The following is a 26,431-nucleotide window of genomic DNA, read 5'->3' on the forward strand; positions in this document are numbered from 1 at the left end:
ATCTAGGACCAGTTCATAACCGGCACACAGGACAGACAACCATGGTCACATTCACACCTAAAGGTAATTTAGAGTGAACAGATTAAAGATAATTAAAGGAACAATAACTTATATTTCACCACTAGGTGGAGCCTGAGTTCTGTCTGTAGACCAAAATAAGATGTGTCTCAAGCCACGCCCCTTTCTACCTCCGCTGCAGCCCCCCCCCCCCCCCTTCCCTTCTCACGAGTCTACATAAATGAAGACGGACCCATGAAAAGATAAATGTGTAGCTTTTCTCTTTCTCTCAGCTGATGTTAAGGCATCTTCTATTGCTTTACTTTAATGAGCTTCTGTATTTTTACTGTTGTTGTTCAGTATTTTGTGTTTTGTTTTATCATTCACAAGATTTGTTTGTCAGAACCCACGAGGTTAACACATTCGACTAATAAACATTTATCTCAGCGATCCATTACGGCAGGAGTGACCCCGCCTGCAGCCCTCAATAAGCCGCTGTCCTTCTGTTATTTTATAGGGACATATCCTGCTTTTAAATGGTCTACTTTCACATGAATAACATAAGTTATAGCTGCTTAATTTGTGGATAATACACAGCAGGACAGACGACTTAAGGCCTGTTCTCTGTTGCTTGAACCTGACTGGATGAAGTCTAGAGTCAAATCAACCAGATGAGATTGAGACGTTTTATCGGCTGAAATGTTGCTGATTCCAACACTACCTTCCAACCCTGAAGGGTTCTTAGCTGAAATTTTGATTGGTGTAACAATGTTTTAACGACGGGGGTTGGGGTCCATGTTGAAGGATGCAAAGCATTAACACAGATTTGGCCAAAATCCATACAGGAACATGCAGTTACACGCACACATAGACAACACATGTGCAGCTACGTTTCTGTTTATAATGCTTGTGGACTGTCCTCTTTGTCCTCTGAACCAATCCGGTCTCTCTGGGCTTTAATTTAAGAAAGCTCCCGTTTAATGCTCTCATGCCTGTGATACAAATATCAAAGCATTGGGAAAATAAATTGTTACAATTTTATAAATGTATATTTTACTTTAATACAGGACCAATTTAAAGGTTTTAGCCATAATGTGTACCAGCTGATGCTCATTATTGTGAGCATCAGCTGCTACTCTAGTTAATATAGAGCAGAACTTATCTAAAAGGAAGGTGAAAAAGATCCAAATAATATATATATATATATATATATATATATATATATATATATATATATATATATATATATATATATATATTTTTTTTTTTTTTTTTTTTTTTTTTTTTTATTTAATTTTTTTTTTTTTTTTTTTTTTCCTAAATGTCCACAAGGGGACTCTTTAAAGAGTTGACGCTCTGGTTTAAGGAGCTGGTTTATCTGGTAAAGTTTTATCAGCTTTAACACAAAACACGCATTTTTCTCCTGAATGTTAAAACATTTACTGGTTTTGTCAAATTATGTTTCATAATTTTTTTCTAATACGACAGCTTGACTTTTTTTAAAAACTGCATTTATTTTCTCAGTTTGCTTCGCTGTCTCGACATGTGCGGTTGGACTTCCGGTCTCATTTTCAGCCAATAGAAACGCGGGGCGGTCAGGAAGGGTCCGCCCCATTTAGTCGCCGGCGACGGAAGGAGCTGATCAACAGTTTTTCATGGTGAAGATGTTGCATATTCTCTGCTGAGCCCAGACTTGACTTGATTCACCGACTCGTTAGTGTTCAGAAATAATCTGCAGCTCGTACACAGACAGAGAAGAGGGAGGAAGACGGCAAAGCTTTGCTCTGTGGCTAATTTACAGGTAAGCCCCACCCTGCTGAGCCGGTCCTCTGCTGGTTTGCATGAAAAATGCCTTTAAAACAGTTTTTTAAATGACTGACAAGTTATTTCAACAACTGTAACTGCCTGTCCGTTTGTCACTGGCACACCCGAATTTCCCACTGCAGGACAATAAAGAAAAACTGATTGTCTTATTTTCATTAACACTTTAATTGACAGATACTTTTCCGTTCAAACCTGACACACCGACTGATGGAATCGAACTCGCGACCCTGCACAGGTTCTCTGGTAGAGCTCCGCCCTGATTGGCTGATTTTAACCATGTGGCTGAACGTTAACTCCTCTCTTGCCGCTTGTCTCTGCTCGTCAGATCCAGAACCGGCAGACTGTGATGGAGCGGACCGCTGACAGACTGAGGTAAGCGAACCGGGTCAGACTGTTCTGAAATATCACCAAACAGGTTCTGGTTCTGAGTTCGTGTCAGATGTGCCAGGAGTCATTTATGGAGCTTAATTAGCAGTACCAAGGGGGTTCTGGTTCTGTGTTCTGACCCAGTCTGAACGAACCCAGAGTTCTGCAGGCTTCAGAGGAAAAGTCCTTCTGGGTGTTTCTCTGCAGCCAGAAGTTCTGATTAAATCTGTTCAGGAGGGAACAAAGAAAATCCAGCAACAAATCTTTGAGTTGCTGGTTCTAAACCCATCAGGTCAGTTTGCTTTTAGCAGCTGCAGCTGACGTGTTCAGGGTTCGGGTCCGGACCGGAAGGCTGCCACCAGCTGGCAGTGAAAGGTTCGGATCGGCTAGAATCAGACAGATTAACAGTTAATAACTGGAGATGTGATTTCTTTAACTCCTCGTTCCAGAAGCGTTCTCCTCCTGGGATCCAGATGATCCAGACTTTAGAACTGAATCTCTGTGACTCATTCAGTTCTCTTCATGTTCTGGTTTCAGTCTGGATCACAGATTCACCAAAATAATCTGCAGTTTTACTTCGATCGGCTCTGATCTGCAGGTCAGACGCTGAAAATTCAGATTTTTTTTCTGTTCATTAAATGCATCAGAATGTTACAGCAGTTTGATCGTTGCTGCTTTTGTTTTTAATTTTAATGAAAGTCTGGTTTCAGTCAGAGAACAATGTCTGGATCCATAGATGTGCACAGATGACCCGGGTGTGACCGGTCTGGTCTGGGTCACTGGTTCTGGTTCTGGTTCTGGTTCCACTGGTCAGAACCTCCTGGTTAATCATGGAGTTAGATCAGGAAGTTTGTTCCTGTCAGGTTAGTTCTGTCTGGAACGGGTCGAAGTCCAACTTTTATGGTTCCTGAGGTTCTGCGCCGCGTGTCGTTGGGTTTAAGCAGAACAGAACTTTTCAGCTGCAGAACAACAGAACCTGTCTGATCTGCCTGGAAGCAGGTTCTGTTAGCCCAAAGGAGGAGGTTCTGATTAAATAAAGCCAGGTAAGTCATGGGCTGCAGGTAGAACTCTCTCAGATTGTTTAACAGAGTTCTGGACCGTTTGGACCTTTTGGACCTTTATTCCAGCTCTTTCTGTTGCAGCTCAGAACTTCTGTAGCTTCTATAAATGTAATTTATGTGAAGCAGAAGAAAATCAGGCAGGATGTTTATTTTAAAAGATTCTTCTTTGATTAACTGTCCCGTCTGGTTCCGTCCAAACGGTTCTGCTGTAACAGAGGAGCAGATGTGCTGTGACCATAATTAGTGTTGAACATGATTTAAATGGATTATTTCTGCTAAATGTGATAAATGAGGAGTCAGACCAGCAGCTGTTGTGTGTAGAGTCCAGTCCTGGTTGCTTTGGCCCGGTTCTGGCAGCAGAACCTTCCTGTGATGCGGTGAAGAAGCTGGACAGCAGCAGATGTGTTGATGTCTCCTCTGCCTCCTCCCCTCCTGCAGAGGATGCAGTACTGCAGCACCCGCGGTGGGGTCCGTGGTCGGGACTTCAGGGAGGTTCTGTTCTCCGGGTTCTCCCCGGATGGAGGGATGTTCATGCCGGAGACGCTGCCGGTGCTGAGTCCAGAGACGCTGCGGTCCTGGAGGGGGCTGACCTACCCCAGGCTGGTTCTGGAGGTCTCCTCCCTGTTCATCCCTGCTCCGCTGATCCCCAGAGACCACCTGGAGGGTGAGAAGTTCTGCTACCAGAACCCGTCTGGTACCAGAACCCGTCTGGTACCAGAACCCGTCTGCTACCAGAACCCGTCTGCTACCAGAACCTGTCCTGCATGATCGTTACATCCACACCGACTAAAGGAGAGACTCTCAGGAGAGAGAAACTAGAATAAAACTACAGGTTTATTGATCTGAGGCTACATTAATGCACAATTATGTCACAGGTTCTGTGTTTTCTGAACATTTAGAGCAGAAACCTGTAAAATAATACCAGCAAACGTGATTTAATTAAAGCATCGTTAATAAGTTTCATTAACAGGATGATGCTTTTTTCATATCTGCTAAGTCATAATAAATAAATAAATTAATTAATAATAAATCAATAAAAACAGGATGATGTTTTTTTCTGGATCTCCTGAGTCATAATAAATAAATTAATAACTTAATTAATTAATTAATAATAAACAAATAAAAACAGGATGAAGCTTTTTTCATATCTGCTGAGTCATAATAAATAAATTAATAACTTAATTAATTAATAATAAATAAACAAAAAAAACAGGATGAAGTTTTTTTCATATCTGCTGAGTCATAATAAATAAATAAATTAATAATAAACAAATAAAAACAGGATGATGCTTATAGCGCCTTTCTGGCTCAAAGCGCCCCCTGCTGGACGTCCTGGGTGGTCAGGTGTGAAAAGTGGATGTTTCAGTTTAAACCAATTTATCTGCAACCTGGAAGTTTTTCTGAGTTTCTCTGGATTGTTATGAGTGTTCCTTACAGGAACATGTGATGGAACAGAACCGGGTCGGCTAAAGAACCACGCAGTGAGCTGAGCTGGTCCAACAGAACCACACAGAGGCTCATTCTCTGCTGGTTCTCTGCTGTCTTCCAGTCCTGGTGGGTGAAGCTCTCTCAGGTTTCTCGGTTCCTGACGCCGTCCGGATCACCAGGCTGAAAGACGGGTTGTCGGTTCTGGAGCTCTTCCACGGAGAGACCTTGGCCTTCAAGGACCTGGCCATGAGCTGCACCGTGCACTTCCTCAGCTACTTCCTGCAGAAAGACCGCAGCCGAGCCGTCGTCCTCGTTGGTGAGCTTCCTCCTGGTGGAGCTGCCGGGTTTCTGGTCCTCTCTGAGCTTAAATTCATTGTTTTATAGTTTCTGGGTCTGTAGACGGACCTTCAGGGTTAGAGAAGAAGTCTGATGGAGGTCCTTAACTAAAACTCACCCAGATGTCCTCCTGATCTGCTTCTCCTCTCAGGAACATCAGGAGACACGGGCGGCTCGGCCGTGCACAGCGCCAAAGGTCTTCCTGGTCTGGATGTTCTGGTGGTGTACCCTCAGGGCCGCATCACGGCGGTCCAGGAGAAGCACATGACCACCTGCCTGGAGGACAACGTCCACGTGTTTGCAGGTAGAAGCTGGCCTCAGCTCTGAGGTCAGGCTTTAGAAACCTGAGGTCTGTGTCCTCCTGCAGCCGACGGCAGCTCTGACGACATCGACCGGCCGATCCGGCGCCTCTTTGCCGATCAGGATCTGGTCCGGAGCCACGGCCTCATGAGCCTCAACTCCGTCAACTGGTCCAGAATCATGGTCCAGGTCGCCCACTTCTTCTACGCCTACCTGCAGCTCAGCGGCGTGGAGGAGAGCGGAGAGGAGCTGCCGGAGCTGGAGGTGGTGGTTCCGACCGGAGGAGCCGGGAACATCACAGGTGAGCAGGAAGGTTCTCCCACCAGAACCTGGGAAAGTTCTGATGCTGATTTTAATCAGAGTCGTCATGATGTAAATATCCTAAACATCAGCAGCGCTGCTCCTCGGTGTGAAGGCTGGACTCCTCCTGATTATGAGCAGAAATATTAATAATTACAGTAAAAATTAGCTTTAACTTCCTTAATCACTGCAAACCAATAAGGTGGAGACAATTAACCAATCAGACGGGGAGGAGAAACCAGAACCAGAACTCTCTGGAGGGACGATAAATCCGTCTGGCCTGGGATGGATGGAGGGATGGATGGATGGATGGATGGATGGATGGATGGATGGATGGATGGATGGATGATTAATGGATGGATGGATGGATGATTAATGGATGGATGGAGAGATGATGGATTGATGATGATGGATGTATGGACATATCGATGGATGAATGGACGGATGAATGGATGATGGATGGATGGATGGATGGATGGATGGATGGACATATCAATGGATGAATGGACAGATGAATGGATGATGGATGGATGGATGGATGGATGGATGATTAATGGATGGATGGATGGACGGACGGACGGATGGATGGATGAACGGATGGATGGATGGATGGATGGATGATTGATGGATGGATGATTGATTGATGGATGGATGGATGGAGAGATGGATGGATGGATGATTGATGGATGGATGATTGATTGATTGATGGATGGATGGATGGAGAGATGGATGGATGGAGAGATGGATGGATGGATGAATGGATGCTCCTTCAGCGCTGGTTTTCCCTCAGGGGAAATGTAATGTAAATGGTTCCTGCCTCCACCATCAGAACCGGGTCAGCAGAACCGGGTCAGCAGAACCGGGTCATCAGAACCGGGTCGGATCAGAACCGGGTCATCAGAACCGGGTCATCAGAACCGGGTCGGATCAGAACCGGAACACAAACATGCGTCGCTGATGAATTAAAGGTTAAATGTTGTTTCTGTGGCAGCAGCAGATGCAGAATAGGCTCCATGTTTGTAGTTTTCTCCTGCTTTGTGTCCGCCAGCCGCCTACATCGCCATGGAGATGGGGCTGCCTCTGAAGCTGGTTGCCATGGTGAACTCCAATGACATCATCCACAGGACGGTAACCAGCGGCGATTTCTCCATGGCAACCAACGTCACCCAGACTCTGGCTCCCGCCATAGACATTCAGGTAGGCACCCTGAACGCACCACAACTTCCTTTATGTTTATTTTAACATTCAGCTAGGCAGCTAGGAGACCCTGAACGCACCACCACTTTCTTTAGATTTATTTTAACATTCAGGTACGCAGCCAGGACCCGACCCTGAACGCACCACAACTTCCTTTAGGTTTATTTTAACATTCAGCTAAGCAGCTAGGAGACCCTGAACGCACCACAGCTTCCTTTAGAACTATTTTAACATTTAGCTAGGCAGCCAGAACAAGACCCTGAACGCATCATCACTTCCTTTAGAATTATTTTAACATTCAGGTAGGCACCCTGAACAAGACCCTGAACGCACCACAACTTTCTTTAGGTTTATTTTAACATTCAGCTAGGCAGCTAGGACCCGACCCTGAACGCACCACAACTTTCTTTAGGTTTATTTTAACATTCAGCTAGGCAGCTAGGAGACCCTGAACGCACCACCACTTTCTTTAGATTTATTTTAACATTCAGCTAGGCAGCCAGAACAAGACCCTGAACGCATCACCACTTCCTTTAGAATTATTTTAACATTCAGGTAGGCACCCTGAACAAGACCCTGAACGCACCACAACTTTCTTTAGGTTTATTTTAACATTCAGCTAGGCAGCTAGGGCCCGACCCTGAACGCACCACAACTTTCTTTAGGTTTATTTTAACATTCAGCTAGGCAGCTAGGAGACCCTGAACGCACCACCACTTTCTTTAGATTTATTTTAACATTCAGCTACGCAGCTAGGGCCCGACCCTGAACGCACCACAACTTTCTTTAGATTTATTTTAACATTCAGTTACGCAGTCAGGACCCGACCCTGAACGCACCACAGCTTCCTTTAGAACTATTTTAACATTTAGCTAGGCAGCCAGAACAAGACCCTGAACGCACCACCACTTTCTTTAGATTTATGTTATATATTATTAATTTATCTTTATGTTCTGGTTTATAAGAAATCAGGTTGATGCTGAAACCTTTCTATTATCCTAAAACAACTGAATAATATACTAGTACTTTATTATGAATAGTTTTATTAATGTGCCTTCTTTAGTTTTAATCATTAAATGTTTAATAAGTTCTTTATATTTAGTATTTTATTTATTTATGATTAATTTAATTATTTTCTTTAATTTAACTTTAAAACAAGGACATAACCTGGACAATTTCAGGATAAAATAAGAGTGAAAACCAGGACAGAAAAACACAGTAAAAAAATAGTGAATTAATGTTCTTTTGTTTTCCATCTTCTTAATATTTATTCTATGTATTTTATGGATTTAATAAAAAAAATATTTAAATGGCTTTAATGAGCATTTTGTGTTTCAATCAAACCAGATTTTTATTTATGTCTAATTAAACTATTAAACTTCTGTTTATACTGATAGATTTTTCTGAGCGTGCTCAGATGGGTTGGTAGTAAACCGGCTTTCTAAATAAAATGTAAAAACTGAAGTGAATACAGCCGGACCCATCAGCCTCTCTGGACCTTCTGGTTCTGTAGGACCCGTACAACATGGAGCGGATCTTCTGGCTGCTGCTGGGCAGAGACGGAGCTGCAGTGAAGACCATGATGGAGGAGTTCCAGCGTTCCCATCGCCACGCGCTGACAGAAAGCTGCCGTAAACGGGTACCGCTCTCTCAGGGTCTGTGGGAACATCCAGAACGTCGATCTTCAGCTTCATCTTTCCTCTGTTGAACCCGTAGCTGGCGGAGGTTCTGGTGACCGGCGCCGTGAGCGATGAGGGGATCCTGGAGACCATGAGGAGGTGCTGGGAGGAGAACCGCTACGTGTTGTGTCCTCACACCGCCGTGGCTGCATGGCACCACTACCACTGTCCTCACAGGCCCGCCATCAACAGGTGGGTCCGCTTTTATTAGTTTGAAAAAATACGTTTTTATTTTGACTTTTTATTTTGTCTAGTTCTGGGTTAATAAATGTTTTATGGTGAATTTTAAATGGCTGAGCTGGACAAACTCTTATCTGTAAATTTAGTTGTACTGTATTTTGGTATTGGTGCTTATTTTTTGTTTTTTCTTCTCATATTTAATTTAATTTTGCTTTATTTTTATATTTTAATTCTTTCCACTTAGGACATATCCATGTGTCTTTTATATGTTTTCAATTGTTGTAAAGGTTATTTTATTGGCAGTTTTGTTCTCTTTAAATAGATTTTGTTTATTTTGTTTTATATTTGATTGAATTAAATTAAAATAATTGTTCTCACAATATTTTATTTTGGATGGTTTTTTTTTCATATTTCATTTATTTCTGTCCCACTTTACTCTTTTTGTCTTTTATCTCTGTTTGCATTTATCAGCAGTTATTTTTCTGTTTAAACATGTTTTTTTTATTGATTTTCTTTGTTTAATTATATTAAATATAAATACCTAAACACTATTAAAGCTGGAGCTGCTGAGTCATGTTTGTGGGTCGGTTCTGTTGCAGATGCTACGTTGCTACAGCATCTCCAGCCAAGTTCCAGGCAGCCGTGGAGAAGGCGGGTCTGCCCTATGAGCCTCCTGAGGCTGTGCTGGCTTTGGACCGGTTACCTGCTCGGTACCAGAACCTGGAGAGGAGCCCGGACTGGTGCACGGACTGGGAGGACCGACTGAGGCGCTGGATCCAGTTAGTGAGCAGAACCAGGAAGGACGGAGGAGTTTGTTACGCCCAGACTCCATAAAGACGTTTTTATGGACGTCTTCTTGTCTCTGGTGGACTCTGTCCTGAGTGGACATGTGACCCGTCTGTTTGAACAGTGATGTCATAAAGCTGCTCCTGATCAGCAGACATCAAAGCAACAAACAAATCTTAACGAGGGACGTCAATTAAACACAGGCTGTTAAAGTGTTGCAATGTTAAACGTTTTTTAAACATCTCAATAAAACTAATTCACATGTTTATGAGCAAAGGAATAACAGCACAGCTGTAATAATTATTACAATAATAATATTGCAATGATTAAAATGCATATTTCATATAATTAACATTGTATAAAAATGTATCCTTTTGCTGTTCTTTGAGACTTTTGTATTTCTGCTGCTGTCCTGATCTCATTACAACAATAAATCAGTTTTATTCGGTTCCCCAAAAGTGTTTCCTCTTTCTGTTCCACAGTGTGATCTGTCAGGATGTTACATGTTCAGGTTCTTTAACCTGGAATGAACAAGTTTACACACATCACACCATCTTATTACTTAGCAAAGACTCCAGAAACAGTGAAGGAAATTGTCCGTAGGAATTATGAAGCATTTAAAACTGCATTCATTACCGGCAGCATTCATAATTATCCGTTTTAATCATTTCTATGAAAGCATCCAGGCAACAGCTGCAAGTTTTTCATCTGTGTTTCTCTGTATTCTCTGTGTTCTGGCGTGTTGGACACGTCCTTCAGACCAGAACACGGTGCCAGGATGGAGGGACAACAAAGATCTTTGAGATAATTTTGCTGCAAAGCACTCTGGGAAGGATCTGACAGCTGCTTTGTTTCTGATTTTATGCTCAATCTGCTGTATCTGACTGAAAATCTATTTATCTAACAACATGGCACCTCCCAGCATGATGGACATTGTCCCTGGCAATCTGAGGAAACTGTGAGATGAAAACAAGACGTCTCATGATTAAATCTCCAGTAGATGAACATTAACTAAAAGTTAAAAGGTCCAAAGAGCTCACCAATCATTGTGAGATGTGCTGTTTGCAAAGCTGTTACAAAACTGTGAAAAAGTATTTCCTCCACTGCAGATTTCTCATGCTTTTGTGTTTTTTGTCACACTTTGAATGTTTCTGCTGATAAAGCAAATTTTATTGACCATTTTAAATACAAAAGGGAGTTTTATTATCATTTATTGTGGTGGAAAAGCTATATAAACCAACCTGACTCTTTGTAAAAGAATTAAAAAAATATTCATTGCACAAAAAGCATTTAAAGCGTGTTCTCAATAAACGTGTATAAATATAATTTATTGTATCAAGGTTCACCAGAATCTGCTTTATTGGTCAAATTTGTGTTCATAAATAAGTAATTTCCCTTTGGTTTCACGCGCTTGCAGTTTAAAGACGTGGTAAGTTGTTAATGTAGGGAAACATGTATTTATTCATGGTTTATTTATGTTTTAATGGTTAGAGGAGTGTCCTTTGAGGCGCTGCCCCGTCGGTGCCGACACTGAAGTGTCCGAGGACACCTGAACGCAGCGCAGAGCCAACATGGCGGCGGGTAGCTCCTCCGTCTCTTGTTGTCTCTGAGATCCGTCAGGTGGAGCTCCGGCAGCGGCCAGGACCCGAAGGAACGACCCGGACAACAGATGCCCGCTTCCCCTGCGTCCCTCCCGGTTCTCTTCCAGCGGCTCTCCGGTACGCTGGCAGCGGACTGACGCGGCGGCGGCGGCGGGCTGAAGGTGGAGCGTCTCCCCGGGTTTCCTCACCTGTCTCCCGGGTATGACTCACCGCAGGTAGGGGCGCTGCGGACTGACAGGCTGGCTGTGCTCATTTCCGGGTTATTCTGGTTGGTTCTGGTTGGTTCTGTGACAGTCAGCTGATCAGAACTCGTGGTTCTGTTCGTTGGGTCACCTGGACTCTGCAGCCAGCGGCACATCTCGGGTTCTGGGTCTGATGATGTGGCTCCACCCTTTGGCCGCTCAGATCAGGTGACACTCCCACGTCCACGTCACCCTGACCAGCATCACGGACTCTCACGCCATCAGGCAAAACATTATGACCAGGTCTTCAGCTCTGGGTCCCATCTGGACCTGCTGAAGGTCAGCGGTGGTGTCAGCCTGTCTGCTGCAGGAGGTCCAGACCAATCGGGGGGGGACCCACCAGGTGGACCCGCCAGGTGGACCAGCCAGGTGGACCAGAACCAAGGCTGGGCTTGGAGAACATCATGGGATCCCAGGAGGTGGCGTCAGACTCTGGGTCGGTCGGTTCCCCAGCAGAACAGAGTATCAGACCGCTTCCACCAATTTCCCATGATGCATCATGGTGTCCAAAGGCTGCGTAACGGAACAGGAAGCGATCCATCAACGCAGACGTCCTTCATCTCCATCATCAAGATGTTCTGCTGGAGCTTTTGGGTCCACATGGACTCTTTGGGACGTTCTCTCCCGGTTCCGTCAGAACAGATGAGTTCTGGTGTTTTTGGGTTCTTCGGGTCCAGCCTGCTGCTGATCTCCATGGATGTGTTCTCCGTGGTTCTGCAGCAGCTTCTTCCTGACGTTCATTTGCTGCTCAGAACCTCTTAGGCCCGTTTTCAGTTTATGGGTTTGATGTTCTCCACCTCCGGGGTTCTGCCTCCTCTCCTCCTACGGCGGCCATCTTTCTGTCACTTCATGGTCTTGTTGCTTTAATGAACCGGGTCTGCGTCTCATGGCGGAATTTTAACAGCGATTCTGTCGTTTCTGGATCGTTTTCTAATTAATACTCCCCCAGACAAACTTAATTTTTTTTATTTATTTTTATTTTAACTAAACTTTCTTTTTATTTGTTCACAAGAAATGTATTCATGTGAAGTTGTCAGGTCGTTGTTCCTTTAGAACCGTTTCAGAACCGCTCCAGTCGTCTGGATGAAGGACCCGCTCAGGGATTTCCCAGAAGCCCCTGCGGCGCGGCGCTGTGCTCCGTCAGTCATTCCTGTTTTCTGCCCCCCAGCAGGTCGACTCCGTCCTCTGAACTGATCCCTCCACATTTCTGACGATGTCCTCGCCTCCAGCCAAGCCTTCCTCCTCCTCCTCCTCCTCCCAGCCGCAGCCCTCCCCGGCGCTGGACTCCCTCTCCGTCTCCTCCCTCCTGTCTGGGGACCTGGACGATGATGATGATGGAGGACCAGGAGGCGAGGAGGAAGGCCTGGGAGATCTGGAGGTCAACCCCTACGACGGTCTCCCCTTTTCCTCGCGCTACTACGCCCTCCTGGAGGAGAGGCGGCAGCTTCCTGTGTGGCGGCTCCGCCAGAGTCTGCTGGAGAACCTGGAGAACCACAACATGGTTCTGCTGAGCGCGCCCAGCGGCACCGGGAAGAGCACCCAGGTGAGCAGGAAGTGGAGGAGACACCTGCGTGTTACAGAAACCTGTAGTTCATAATAAAGGTAGAACCGTTCTATGAGCTCCTCTGCTGCAGCTGAGAGGAGAAACCAGCCAGCTGGAGGATTTTCCTCTGAATAAAACCCAGAGCAGAAATAAAGGCAGATATGGTTTATTTCTGATTATTTCTCAGTGTCTAAACGATTCAAAGTGCTGAACATGAACAGAACCTCATTACAGAGGGAAATGTTAGAGAGGACGTTAACAGAGGAGTAAACTTCTTTAGTTTCACTGGAAGGAGCTTCAGCTCCAACATTCACAGCTTCATTGTTTCTGTTTTTATATTAACAAACACAGAAAGCATGAAATAACAGTAAATTGTTTCTATTCATAATAAGAAGGAAATTAAGTAAATGCTTAAGGGTTCTGATCTAAAGTAGTTTACTTTTTTAAAGCTAACTAGACTAACTAGTCTTGTGCTGGGATGACCTGACTAAGATGGAGGCTCCTCTCCTTCAGGCTCATGGATGCCAGGATTTAATTTACTGCCCACGCTCCTTCAGTCACAGACTCTCTGCTTTCATTATGAGTTGCTTCCTCCCTGCTTCCTTCCTGCTTCCTTCCTGCTTCTTTTCTGCTTTCTCCCTGCCTCCTTCCTCCCTTCCTTCATGCGTAATTCCTGTTTCCTTTCTGCTTCCTTCCTCCCTTCTTCCTTCCTCCCCTCCTCCTTCCTGCTTCCTTCCTGCCACCTTCCTGCTTCCTCCCTGCCTCTTCCTTCCTCCCTTCCTTCCTGTGTCGTCCCTTCTTCCTTTCTGCTTCCTCCCTGCCTCCTTCCTCCCTTCCTTCCTGCGTCCTCCCTTCTTCCTTTTTGCTTCCTCCTTGCTTCCTCCCTGCCTCCTCCTTGCTTCCTTTCTGCCTCCTCCTTGCTTCCTTTCTGCCTCCTCCCTGCTTCCTTTCTGCCTCCTTCCTGCTTCCCCCCTGCTTCCTCCCTGCTTCCTTCGTGCTTCCTCCCTGCCTCCTTCCTCCCTGCCTCCTTCCTCCCTGCCTTCTTCCTCCCTGCCTCCTTCCTTCCTGCCTCCTTCCTGCTTCCCTCACATCAGGAACACCACAGCGTCACCTTTGACCCCCAGGCGGCTCGCTCTGACCTCGTTTCCTGTCTCATCTCCTCCCTTTGAGCTGAGCTGCAGTTTAACTGAGGGCAGATCTTCTGTCTGTCGTCTCTCAGGGAAACGCCTTGTGGTTGATCTCTGATTAAATATTGACTCTGGACCGGCTCGGCTTTCATGCTCATTAAACTCAGACCTTTGGCTGTAAAATCTTTATCCTGTGATGTTCAGCTCTTTGAGCTTAAAGCTCTGATCCAGACGTGTTTGAATTATTTCAGATTCCCTAGAAAACCCGTTTAAAGCCTCCAGATCAGCTCGTTCATCACTTCTAAGTCCGGTTAACGAGGATCTGAAGGGCCCTGTGCTCAGCGGCGCCCCCTCTCTCCTGTGGTCTCCCCTGCAGGTGGCGCAGTGGTGCGTGGAGTTCGCTCTGTCCTTTGAGTTTTCCCACGGCCTGGTCTGCTGCTCCCAGCCGTACCCTGAGGCGGCGCTGAGTCTGGCTCTGCGCGTGGCCGACGAGATGGACCTGAGTCTGGGCCTGGAGGTGGGCTACAGGGTGCCGCACGACGACAGCTGCACACCTGACACCTTACTCAGGTAAGGGGTCTGCAGGCCTGAGGAGGCACCTGATTGGTGGCAAGAGCCGGCATGTTAAAACAGGAGGAGACATTTATTTACGTTTTAGAGGCTTTTATCTGTTTGCTTTTGAATCAGTGTAGCGTCCAGCTCAGCAGCAACCAGAAAAAATAAATCCATATTACTGTTAAATGCTGCAGATTAAACAGATTTAAGTGTAACAGCCTGATTACCCTGGGAACAGACGACCAGATAAGATCCTCTAGGGTAAATATTCACATTTCAGAAGCTCAAGTTTGTCCTAAAATCTAGAGTTAGCGATTTTTCCAGAAGTTTTCCTCAAGTCCCTTTTTGAATAACTTTGCAAGAGCGAGAAAGTCTTACCTGATCTTCTGCTCATCAGGGTGATCACATCTTAAAAATCTCCTAAATCCTCTCTGGTCTTATTTTTATCTACTGAGATCTTCCTCTTCTTCTCATAAACATGAATTTGTTTTGATTCATGCGACTCTCAGCCATGTTCAAAGTCTACGGTGAGAGCAGCAGAGCTACAAAGAACGGCTAACACTGAAGCTAAATGCTAAACTAATCGCTAGGCTAGCCGCTAAGCTAACCGCTAAGCTAACTGGATACTTAAGCACTAGAACTGCACAGCTAGCAAGCAGAAACTAAGAAGGAACGAGCCGCAGACTGATGTTAGGTGAGTCCATCAGAATGACAGCATGTACCAGTAGATGAGGAGATTCAGGATAGAAGGACCATTTTATGACAAAGTGTTTGTGGTCACCTCAGTGAGCCGCGCTCAGGTGAGGATCCTCAGGTAAAGACGACTGATCTGGACCCAATCAGCCTTCAGATGTGACCCAGAGATGGAGTCGTTTAGTTAGAACCATTCTTCTCTGATGTCTGACGGTTTCTCTCCATCCTGGAGTCGTGGATGAACTGTCTCTCATCCAGATGTTCATCCCTCCTGAATCCCGGCGGTTGATTCTGGATCGTTTGCAGGTTTGTGAGCGACGCTCTGCTCCTGGAGGAGATGATGTCGGACCCGCTGCTGCGGCAGTACGGCGTGGTCATCCTGGACGAGCTGCAGGAGCGCACCGTTCCCACCGACGTTCTGCTGGGTCTGCTCTGCGACGTCTGCCGCCAGCGGCCCGACGGCTTCCGGGTGGTCCTCCTCGCTCACCCCACGCTCGCCCCCCGCCTCGCCGCCTTCCTGGGAGCCTCCGTCCCCCACCTCTCCCTGGACGGCCTGCGGGGCGAGCCCCCGGACCAGGAGGACGGGAGGGGGGCGGACACGACGGCGTCGGGCGGAGTGGAGATCATGTACCGGGAGCTGTCGTCAGGGAAGGAGCCGGCCTCTGCTGCCTGCCACATGGTGCTGGATCTGCACCGCCGCGGAGAGGAAGGAGACGTGATGGTGTTCCTGGCCAGCTCCCAGGTAATGCTTTTATTCCTGCAGTATTCTGATTGTAGTTTTAACTTTACATAAACAAAATAAGGGTTCAGCTCTAAAAGACACGAGTCATTAAACAGGGAGGTGGGCTGCACCGACGCTCTAAGTGACATTCATGAACAACATCGATCTGAACTAAAGAGCTTTTAAAAGAACGAGGTCCAACAATGGCCGCCACTCTCTGTAGAGCTGGTACGGATGATGCTGGGAGGATATTCTAAGGGAATCACTTTGGAAATAATTTATTTATAGTTGGGACTTTGTTTCTGATCCACTGGAGGAGAATGTTTTTCCCAGGATCCGGATTACTATGGAGATAAAACGGTGACAGCTGCAGCGACTTTGAAAAGAGATTTGGCATCTAAAATCGTAAAATCAAACATTGTAAAATTAGATATTGAAATTTTTTAAATTGTAATATTAGACATTGAAAAGTCAAACATTGTTAGGAAGTCAAAACTTAACATTTCTCATTTTATGCTGAAGCTTTAATTCAATCAGTCTCTGCAGAGCTCCTTCAGCTATGACGTCACTACAAGCTGATGCTGTTTTAGGGGGCGGGGCTAAACTGAAGACCCCTTCATGGACCCTCCGTTTTTCTGTTACTGTCACTACAGTCATTATCTGTATAAGCTGATGATGATAATATTAATTAGCGTAATTCCCTGTCTTTTGGTCGAGCAGCGATACTTGACCGGAGCTTTCCATAAGTTCACTGCAGGTAAAAAATGATGAGTACTGGAAAAACAGAGGGTCCATGAAGGGGTCTTCAGTTTAGCCCCGGCCAGAGCTGCTATGTTTTTAACGTATTGATGTAAAAGGATTTATACAATAAGTTTTAGTTTCTTTAAGGCTGTGAAAATGCAGCAGCAAGTTAAAGATCTGATGATACAGAAATAAGATTTTCATTAGAAATGTTCCTCTGAGCATAAATCAGGTTCTGGGACTCATTAGAGGTGAAACCTGAAGATCTTTGCTCTGAATGCAGCGGATCCTCCTGCTGAGGCGTGGTTGTTACCTGACCTCCTCCTGGTCACCTGACCTCCTGCTGCTGTTTTGTGTCTGAAACAAAAGGAACCGGTCTGACGGACCCGGGTTCTGCTGCCTGCTGTAGAGTTTCAGGCTCGGGTTCTGATGGGACTCCTTCTTGTCTGAGTCCTTTAATACCGTCAGCAGGAACACCTGGTTCCTCAGGATGTTCTGCTGGTTCCTCAGGATGTTCTGCTGGGTTCCCCAGGATGTTCTGCTGGTTCCTCAGGATGTTCTGCTGGGTTCCTTAGAGCGCTGAGCAGAACATTCCTGTCCAGTAGGTGGCAGTAACGGGCCTTCTGGTTGGTTTACTAAACGACAAGAAAATCTGGGAAAAAGAAAGAAGGAAGGAGGTAAAGAAAGGAAGGAAAGTAGGAAAGGAACGAAGAAAGGAAGGAAGGATGGATGGATGGATGGATGGGGAAAGGAAGGAAGGACAAGAAGGAAGGAAGGATAGACAGGAGGAAATAAGGAAAGAAGGATGAATGGGGGGAAGGACAGAAAAAGGAAGGAAGGGTGGAAGGAAGGAAGGAAGGAAGGAAGGAAGGAAGGAAGGAAGGAAGGAAGGAAGGGTGGGGGAAGGAAGGAAGGAAGCGAGGGTGGGGAAAGGAAGGAAGGAAGGAAGGAAGGAAGGGTGGGGGAAGGAAGGAAGGAAGGAAGGGAGGGTGGGGAAAAGAAAGAAAGAAGGAAGGAAGGAAGGAAGGAAGCGAGGGTGGGGAAAAGAAGAAAGGAAGGAAGGAAGCGAGGGTGGGGAAAAGAAGGAAGGAAGAAAGGAAGGAAGTAAAGAAAGGAAGGAAAGTAGGAAAGGAACGAAGAAAGGAACGAAGGATGGATGGATGGATGGGGAAAGGAAGGAAGGACAAGAAGGAAGGAAGGATAGACAGGAGGAAATAAGGAAAGAAGGATGAATGGGGGAAAAGAAAGGAGGGAAGGACAGAAAAAGGAAGGAAGGGTGGGTAAAAGAAGGAAGGAAGGGTGGGGGAAGGAAGGAAGGAAGGAAGGAAGGAAGGAAGGAAGGAAGGAAGTAAAGTAAACCCTGAACGCTGTGTTCTGATCTGGTCTCTGATCCTGCGTCTGCTGCAGGAGGTGGAGGAATGTCTGGTTCTGCTGGAGAAGGAGTGCGTGGCTCTGAGTCCTCAGCTCGGCGCCGTCAGGTTCCTGCCGCTCCACTCGGGTCTGGGCAGCCTGACCCAGCGGGTCTACGAGTCCGACCCCGGCACGCCGCCGAAGGAGGGCGCCCGCCCCGACGGCGCCGAGGCCGGCGTCCGCAGGAAGGTGATCCTCAGCGACGCGCTGGGGGAGGCGTCCTTCTCCCTGCCAGGAGTCCGATACGTGGTGGACACGGGCTGGCAGCTGAAGACGGTGCGTGGTTCCCTGGTTCCCCCGGTTCCCCGGTTCTGATCCTGAAGCTAACGGTGCTGAAACGTTCTCATCTGTGGTGGTTCCAGGTGTACAACCCTCAGATCCGGGCCAACTCGCAGGTTCTGAGGAACATCAGCAGGCAGCAGGCGGACATGAGGACCCAGAGGATCAACAGCCAGCGTCCCGGTAGGTTCCTGGACCACAGATATTTATACGTCAGGGCGCAGGTTCACACGTCAACGTCACCGCCATGTTGGATGTGGCAGAAAAAAGTTAAGTTCTGTTGTATTGAACGTGAATCAGAGAAGATTCCTCATTCCTGTGCTGCAATAAATACACACACACACATATATATATATATATATATATATATATATATATATATATATATATATATATATATATATATATATATATATATATATTAAATCTAAACATTGTGGTCTTCATTATTTCATAAAACCGTGTCACATGTGAACCTTTAGGAACAGACTTTTTGGGTGAGTATTCAAGAGATAAAATTAATAATATGAGGAAAAAAAGTCCTAGGTCAATAAAGTAAAAATAAACAAACAAACACAAAAGTGATAATGTTATGATAAAAACATCATATTATGAGAATTAAGGGGGAACATTTCCAGAATAATCACAGTTTGCAGAATTATTTCACTCCTGGAGTAATAAGGCCAGGTTAGATTATTTTAATTATTTTTATTCTTTAGGAGAATAAATTCAGGAGAATGCGGAAATAGACTTTTAATATTACAAAAAAAAAATACTACGAATACAAAGTATATTCAGAGATTAAAGTCCCTCTGATACTGTTTAAGTGACTGAGTAACTGCAGATTTGCCACATCCAACATGGCGGACGCTCTGACGCATCGCAGCATAGGCAGAACCCGCCCAATGACGCGTCTACTCTTATATTATGTCTATGTCCTGATCTTCTGCCTCCTGCTGGATGGATGGAGGTCCTCCAGCAGACGGGCGGGTGGTCATAATGTTTTGCCTGGTGGTCATACCTGCGTCCCTCCCGTCTGCGGGTCAGGTCTGTGTCTGCGGCTGTACTCCCAGGCCCGGTACGAGGCGGCCATGACGGAGGCCCACTGCCCCGCCGTGGTGGAGGAGAACCTCAGCCACCTGGTTCTGCTGCTGAAGAGGCTGGACATCGCTGACATGGGTCAGTGCAACTTCCTGGACCGCCCAGGTACCGTGAGCGCCGCAGCGGGTTCTGGAGGTCCGCCGTGGCTCGCCTCTTCATGCCTCCTCTGCTCTCCAGCGCCTGAAGCTCTCATGCAGGCCCTGGAGGACCTGGACTACCTGGCGGCGCTGGATGACGACGGGAACCTGTCTGAGGTGGGCATCATCATGTCGGAGCTGCCGCTGGAGCCGCCGCTGGCCAAGGCGCTGATCGCCGCCTGCGAGTACGACTGCGTGGAAGAGCTGCTGACGATCGCCGCCATGCTCACAGGTGAGCAGAACCTCACCTGGACCCGCCGTCTGCATCAGAACCGTGGACCGCAGCAGACCTTCCTGCCCGTTTAGTTCCCGTTAGATCCATGTTCTAACGTTCTAATGTTCTAATGTTCTAATGTTCTAACGTTCTAATGTTCTAACGTTCTAACGTTCTAATGTTCTAACGTTCTAACGTTCTAATGTTCTAACGTTCTAACGTTCTAACGTTCTAACGTTCTAATGTTCTAATGTTCTAACGTTCTAATGTTCTAACGTTCTAACGTTCTAATGTTCTAACGTTCTAACGTCTCGTGGTGCTCCTAGTGGGTCGGCGCCCCACTGAGGGTCACAGCTCAGCTAGAACCGGGTCTTAAGGTTCTGTTCAGAAATCAGTAGATGCTCCGTCATCCCCAACAAAAAAAGTTTGACTAAAATATTACAGAATTCTGTAAATCAACTGATGTTTTTTCTTCAAATTTTAAACCTAAACACTTAATTTTTATCTGAATATGCCTTTTTATATATTAATAATTGCACAGTATTTTTCTTTCTCTTCTGCTTAACTTTAAATTTAGCTTTTTTAAAGTCTGGTGTCTCAGCCAACCTGTTTAGCCACTATGTGACAGTAAAGGTTGTTCTATTATAATAAAAGAGGTCAGAAATGTTTGAAAAAAGGCACTATTTATCATGCCTGAATTTAAATTAGCTGGGATTCTATTTACCTTTTTAATGAATGTGAAATTATTTTGTCTGTTTGTGGACTAAAAAAAAACTAAAAGAGTTTAACTTGAAATATACTAGAAGGGTTCTGTTTTGTATGAATACATTTATGCTTTTTAATCTAAAAAAAAACCCAGAATGCAATATGCAAGTGAAACTTTATGCATTTTGTCATTGTGACCATTTTCACTACAGAGGCAGCTGATATGGATGTTAAGTTCACCAGAAAGGGCTGAACTTTTAATATTTTGATCCTAGAACTTTTTAGCTGCAGAATTATCCTTATTATTCATAAAATAAGCTTAAATAATTATGTGTCAGTTTTTTCATTGATTGCTCAATTAATCGTCAGAATAATCGATTACTAAAATAATCATTTATGACGGCTCTGCTACAGTTTCTGGTAAAACACACACCTCTCCTCCACAAGGTGTGGCAATATGTTGTTCACCTGTCCAGTAGGTGGCAGCACTGAGCTTTTCAGGCAGTTAAAGGTTAGAAAAACAACGAAGAGAATGAAAAAGGTAGAGACACGAACAAAGAGTAAAGGAATAAGGAAATTAAGGGAGGAAAGGAGTCATGAAGGTATGAAAAAAGGAAGAAGAGGGTAGAGATGTGATGAAGAATAAACTAACTGAGGGACCAGAGAGGAACGCAGCTGCTGGTTTCCTGCAGTAACTTTGTCTCCGTCTGTTTCAGCTCCTTCCTGCTTCCTGGCTCCAGAGCCCAGCAGGGAGGAAGCTGCCGTCTCGGCCTGGAGGCCCCTGATGCACCCGGAGGGCGACCACATGAGCCTCATCAACGTCTACAACGCCTTCCTCCAGCGTACGTCCCCGGCCTCCGCCTCCAGGGGGCGCTGCAGCCTCTCCTGACGTCTTCTCTGTCGTCCCTCCTACAGATAACGAGGACGAGGCGTGGTGCGCCGCCAGCTTCCTCAGCCACGCCGCCTTGCGGCTCGCCGCCGTCATCCGGGCGGAGCTTCTGGAGGTCATGCAGAGGATCGAGCTTCCTGTTTCCCCGCCCGCTTTTGGTTGCCAAGACAACTGCACCAACATCAAACGGGCGCTCATCTCAGGCTTCTTCCTCAAAGTAAGACCGCCCCAGCGTCAAACTTAAGCCCCGCCCTCTGATCTACCTCTAACCTGACCATCTCCTGCTCAGGTGGCTCATGACGTGGACGGCTCCGGGAACTACCTGCTGCTGACCCATCGCCACGTCGCTCACCTGCATCCCGCCTCCTCTTACCGCTGTCGGCAGCCGCGTCCCAGTCCTCCCAGCTGGGTCCTCTACCACGAGTTCACCATCTCCAGGGACAACTGCATCCGCATCGCCTCCGAGGTCCACCCTCAGATGTGAGTCCAGCTTTCTGCTCGCTGTGAAGTCAGCTTTCTGGGTCCCATTAGACTCCAAGCAGAGATGGACCACTGAGCTATAATACACTGGAGTGCTGATTTTGCCGAAAAACTGAAGTCACTGGCCGCCATCTTGCTACTCCCTACTCTCCCAGAATCCCACAGGATTTGGTTGCAACAACAAGCAGTTTTCTGGCTGAGTGAAAACGTTTCACAGGTAATTCTACAGTCAGTGGATGTACTAACACTATCAACTACTAGGAAATTAGGTGCTGAAATATTTTACATGTTATTCATATTAAATATATATATATATGTGTATATATAAGTATGTGTATATGTGTATATATATATATATATATATATATATATATATATATATATATATATATATATATATATATATATATATATATATATATATATATATATATATGTATGTATATATATGTATATATATGTATACATATATGTAAATATATGTTTTTGTATATTGTTATTTATATATTTATAAATGTTAAACAAAATATTTCAGCACATGACTTTCTCAGTACTTGATAGTTTTAGAACATAACATAAAGCTATATGGCATTTGACATTTTAAAAGTTTTAAGCCCCCCCTGAACATGAGAAAATCCTCGTTATTCGATGCTGTAGCGCACATATTCCCTAGTTACTGGGGGGAAATAGGGAGTACCAATATGGCGGCTGGTGGCTTCAAAGCGACTCGTTCAAACAGACGGTGATTAGCACTCCAGTGTAGAATATAGTTCAGTGAGTTGGACCTGCAGGAGGACGGCCTTAAAGAGACAGACACTGATGCTGGAAGGTCTCCTCTGGTCCAACAAACACCGGTTTGGTTGCTAACAGCACCATCAGGTGGCCACTCCAGGGATTGGGTTTTTCCTAAACTCTTAGGTTTAGTCCAAAAAGTCTGGTACCATCCTGTTGCACCCACTTTCCAACTCATAATACCGACTTCAGGGGCCGTTCCAGTTAAATTTTCCGTCCCGGAGGTCGAGACAAATGGAAAGCAGTAATAGAGACACTCACTCCTCCCTGCTGACGCTCAGCTGACCCAAAAACCGAGCTGCTGCTGGAAATACGATCGCCTGGGAACATGTGGAGGAAACATGAGACGCTCTTTATAGATGAGATAAACATGAAAGTGTGGTTCAGAGAAACTTCCCCAGACAGACAAGAAAATCTGAACGCTGAATGTTGCTACATGCTAAGCTAGCATTAGGACACGAATGTTATAGAGCGACATTAAGCAGTCAGTGAAGCTCCTGGATCTGCTGCAGTGAAGCTAAACCTCCCAGACAACATAAGCTAACGCTAGCTGTTATTAGCTGTTATTAGCCGTTATTAGGCTGCACCACACAACGCTCCTCTTAGCTGACAGCTTGGTGGTTAAATGAACGATGAAGCAACAAAGCAGAGCGACAATCCGCCCATTACTGCAGCTACCGCCAGGCTTAGGCAGCTTTTTGGGGGAAACCCTGAAATTAATAAACACGAGTCATTGATTTATCATCTGATTGTATCTGCTACATATAATCAGAATCAAATGATTACAGATCACTCACGTTTGTATTTTAACATTCATTGTTGTAATGCTTGCATTTACAGTGAAGTCTGGCATAATTAAACCCCTGCAGGATTCATTAAAAACCTGCTAGTCTGGGGTGTTGAATTCAATTCAATTCAATTTTATTTATATAGCGCCAAATCATGAAACATGTCATCTCAAGGCACTTTACAAAGTCAAGTTCAATCATATTATACAGATTGGGTCAGATTATACGGATTGGTCAAAAATGTCCTATATAAGGAATGATTTGTATTGATGAGCTGAAGTAGTTGTGTAACAGAAGCAGCTGAAAGTCCCACTTTTCTGCACATAATGAGTCCTGAAGCCATAGTTTGTTGTGATGAATCAGCTTTTTGACAGAAAATTTCTGCCTGAAATTATTCTTTAGAGGTTGGATTGATCAGTTAAAGCTATTTCCTTTTCATTACTGCCACCTGTAGGTGATGTTAAGCACATCTATTACCTCCTTGCCAGGGTAAAGGTAAATAGCCACATAATATGCTTATAAAAAAGACCAAAAGCCATTAAACATGGTAAAATAAGGTTATACACACCAAGCCTCCATCTTAATAGTGTTTTGATGGTCCTTTTTGAGCCGAAAAATTATTTGCTCTTGGGCATGATGAGCCGATATAAACAGACGAGGCGCCATCTAGTGGCAGTATCACAGAACTATCATAATTTGCTTAATTAATAAATCAAAATTAAATCATGCTGGACCGAGCCTGACTCTCTGCAATGCCTCACAGTAAATCAGCAGCTCGGGTTGATGAGGACCAATGTTATTAAATAAACGATCTACAGCAACTCTAAGAGCCTCATATCAGAACATTTACTCACGTCAGTCAATTCTGCGTCACATCTGAGCCTCGGCAGGTTTAGCTTCAGTGAACACCAACGTTCAGACTGGATTCCCAGAGACATTCCAGGCTTTTCCCTCTTGGAATCATAGATGTTTGTGGGTTTTTTTACTGGATCTTGGACCTTTCTTCTTTGTTTTGCTGAGAGATGCTAATAGCTGTTAGCCGCTTCCTTGTTTTAACCCCTGCTGCACATGAGCAGTACGTACTTCAGTAAATAAACACTAAAGGTTTTAATTACTAAAAAATTGAGCAAAAACAAAGCATAAAACACCAAAATAACAACTAATACGCCAGCAGGACGTGATAATCTTTTATAAAATCTTTGTATGCAACCAGAGTTATAAATAAACGTATAAATAAAAATGCACCTTTACGCTTGAAAAGAGCTGACCCTGTAATTTACTGGGACTCATTTGCATGTTTGAAAGGTGCTAACTCTTGTTTGAACCAGGAATGTGATCCTAGTAAATTACTGGGAGTTTTGTGTTAAAGGGGCTTTTATTAAGGCTTCTAGCTAGCTGGATGGGCGTTTAAACCTAAACAGTGTGATCTTTCAAATTATAAGATGAACATTGAATATGTTTGTACTATGGAAAACTGATTTCCATTTCAAAGTTGTATGTAATGTATTTTTTAGTCGATTAAAATTTCTTTGGATAGCGTTAGCTTGTCTTATTCAAGTTGTGCATTAGTTTTGTGCCTCCCGTTTCTAACGGTGATGGTATTTTTTCCTCCTGTCAGGCTTGTGGAGCTGATGCCTCTGTACTTCCTGGGAAACCTACCAGCAAGCGACGGCAAGGAGATGCTGATGGAGCTCAGGCAGAGTTTAGCGCCCCCTTCAGGCGAGCTGGACTCTGAGGCAGAAGAGCACAGCAGGACTCAGAAAACAGCAGCGACTCACAATCAGTCCAGCACAGAGCTCTGTGTCGTCCAATGAGACGTAAGGGGCGGGGCTTCTCAGCAGACATCTGGTCACATGACTTGATCTGAGTCGGTACTTTAATTTGCTATCCTGTGAAATCTTATTTCAGGTTTGATCTGGACTTCTGCTGGAATAAAAAAACTAATTCAAGAGTTCTGCAGAACTCCGTGTACAGCTGCTGAAGAACACTAATTCTTTTTCTATTTTGTGTTTTAATTTAAGATTCTGTTTTAAACTCCTATTTAATGTGTGGTTTCTGTGTTTCTGTTAGATGTTAAAGTCTATTTTTAGGCTGAAAACAACATGAAATGAAGTTTGTTTAAAGACTTTGGTCTAAAAGCAATATCCAGAACCTCAGCGTGCTGAAACTGCAGTTTGAACTCTATGCAGACGACATCAAGGTTTACTGTGATCGTCATAGCTTCTATTTTTCACCGTCTCCCCACTGTTTGGGTGTTTGGCTTTCCTACTAAGGTGTTCCCTCGCCTCGTTGTTTTTATTAGCTAAATAAAAACAACTTTAAATAAAATGTTCATGTTTGAAATATTAACTTTTTTTTACATTTTACATTTCTTGTTATTCCATATCCTTGGACTCAATATTAAATTCTTGGATCTTGGCTCTAAGCCTTGAGGGTCATTTATTGAAGTTCAACAACATCTGGACTATTTGGATTAATTGAGGCCATTTCGATCTCCGGACCCCCAGCTGGTTTGGATCTCTGGGCTCCAATTGGGATCTTAGGATCCATGTTAATCATTAAGCTTCGGTGGTTCTTGGTTCTTGAACATAATTTTGAATCTTGGTGACAGCGTCATCTTATTGGACCTCATTTTGGCAAAACTTGGACACAGTTTGCATACTAGAACCATTTTTGGACCCTGGATCCATGCTAGTCGTTAACCCTGGTGTCTGGTGGTATTTGATTGAGTTTGGAGCCAATTTTAAATATTTGGAGACATTTTTGCTTGTTGGACAGCATTTTGGATCCTTAGAGACAATTTGTGTGTGGATCATTTTACAATCATTTTACACCTTGTGGACCATTTTGAATTATGAAAATATTTGGATACTTGGACAAACAGCTGGAAATATTTATTCCTTAATATATTATGAATTAATGATTATTAATTTCCAAGTTTCCAACTTTTTGGATGTTC

At 44.8% G+C, this 26,431-nt stretch overlaps 2 protein-coding genes across 7 annotated transcripts; both read left to right on the forward strand.

Annotated features, from left to right (window-relative positions):
• The first annotated feature begins 1,609 nt into the window (after nt 1-1,609).
• LOC105925699 (threonine synthase-like 2) lies at nt 1,610-9,907 on the forward strand. 4 transcript variants are annotated; one of them, XM_036139928.1, is made up of 10 exons: nt 1,610-1,798; nt 1,996-2,193; nt 3,687-3,912; nt 4,798-4,992; nt 5,164-5,316; nt 5,380-5,613; nt 6,661-6,809; nt 8,323-8,448; nt 8,526-8,680; nt 9,268-9,907. In XM_036139928.1, exons 3-10 carry the CDS (start codon nt 3,690-3,692, stop codon nt 9,500-9,502), a joined length of 1,470 nt encoding a protein of 489 aa, XP_035995821.1. In that variant the 5' UTR covers nt 1,610-1,798; nt 1,996-2,193; nt 3,687-3,689; the 3' UTR covers nt 9,503-9,907. The 4 variants fall into 4 exon arrangements, with proteins under 4 accessions (XP_035995821.1, XP_035995822.1, XP_035995824.1 ...); XM_036139929.1 differs by having other exon boundaries at nt 2,147-2,193; XM_036139931.1 differs by lacking the exons at nt 1,610-1,798; nt 1,996-2,193 and adding an exon at nt 2,503-2,595.
• A 1,083-nt stretch (nt 9,908-10,990) lies between these two features.
• dqx1 (DEAQ box RNA-dependent ATPase 1) lies at nt 10,991-25,818 on the forward strand. Of its 3 annotated transcripts, XM_036139933.1 has the most exons (13): nt 10,991-11,270; nt 12,466-12,840; nt 14,344-14,537; nt 15,522-15,957; nt 18,085-18,363; nt 18,450-18,549; nt 19,414-19,572; nt 19,645-19,836; nt 21,240-21,365; nt 21,439-21,629; nt 21,702-21,892; nt 25,091-25,289; nt 25,381-25,818. In XM_036139933.1, the coding sequence occupies exons 2-12, from the start codon at nt 12,511-12,513 to the stop codon at nt 25,284-25,286; spliced, it is 2,394 nt and encodes a 797-aa protein (XP_035995826.1). In that variant the 5' UTR covers nt 10,991-11,270; nt 12,466-12,510; the 3' UTR covers nt 25,287-25,289; nt 25,381-25,818. The 3 variants fall into 3 exon arrangements, with proteins under 3 accessions (XP_035995826.1, XP_035995825.1, XP_035995827.1); XM_036139932.1 differs by having other exon boundaries at nt 25,091-25,818; XM_036139934.1 differs by having other exon boundaries at nt 12,469-12,840; nt 25,091-25,818.
• Nucleotides 25,819-26,431: the final 613 nt, after the last annotated feature.

Source organism: Fundulus heteroclitus, chromosome 8 (assembly GCF_011125445.2).
Source record: "Fundulus heteroclitus isolate FHET01 chromosome 8, MU-UCD_Fhet_4.1, whole genome shotgun sequence".
NCBI lineage: Eukaryota > Metazoa > Chordata > Actinopteri > Cyprinodontiformes > Fundulidae > Fundulus > Fundulus heteroclitus.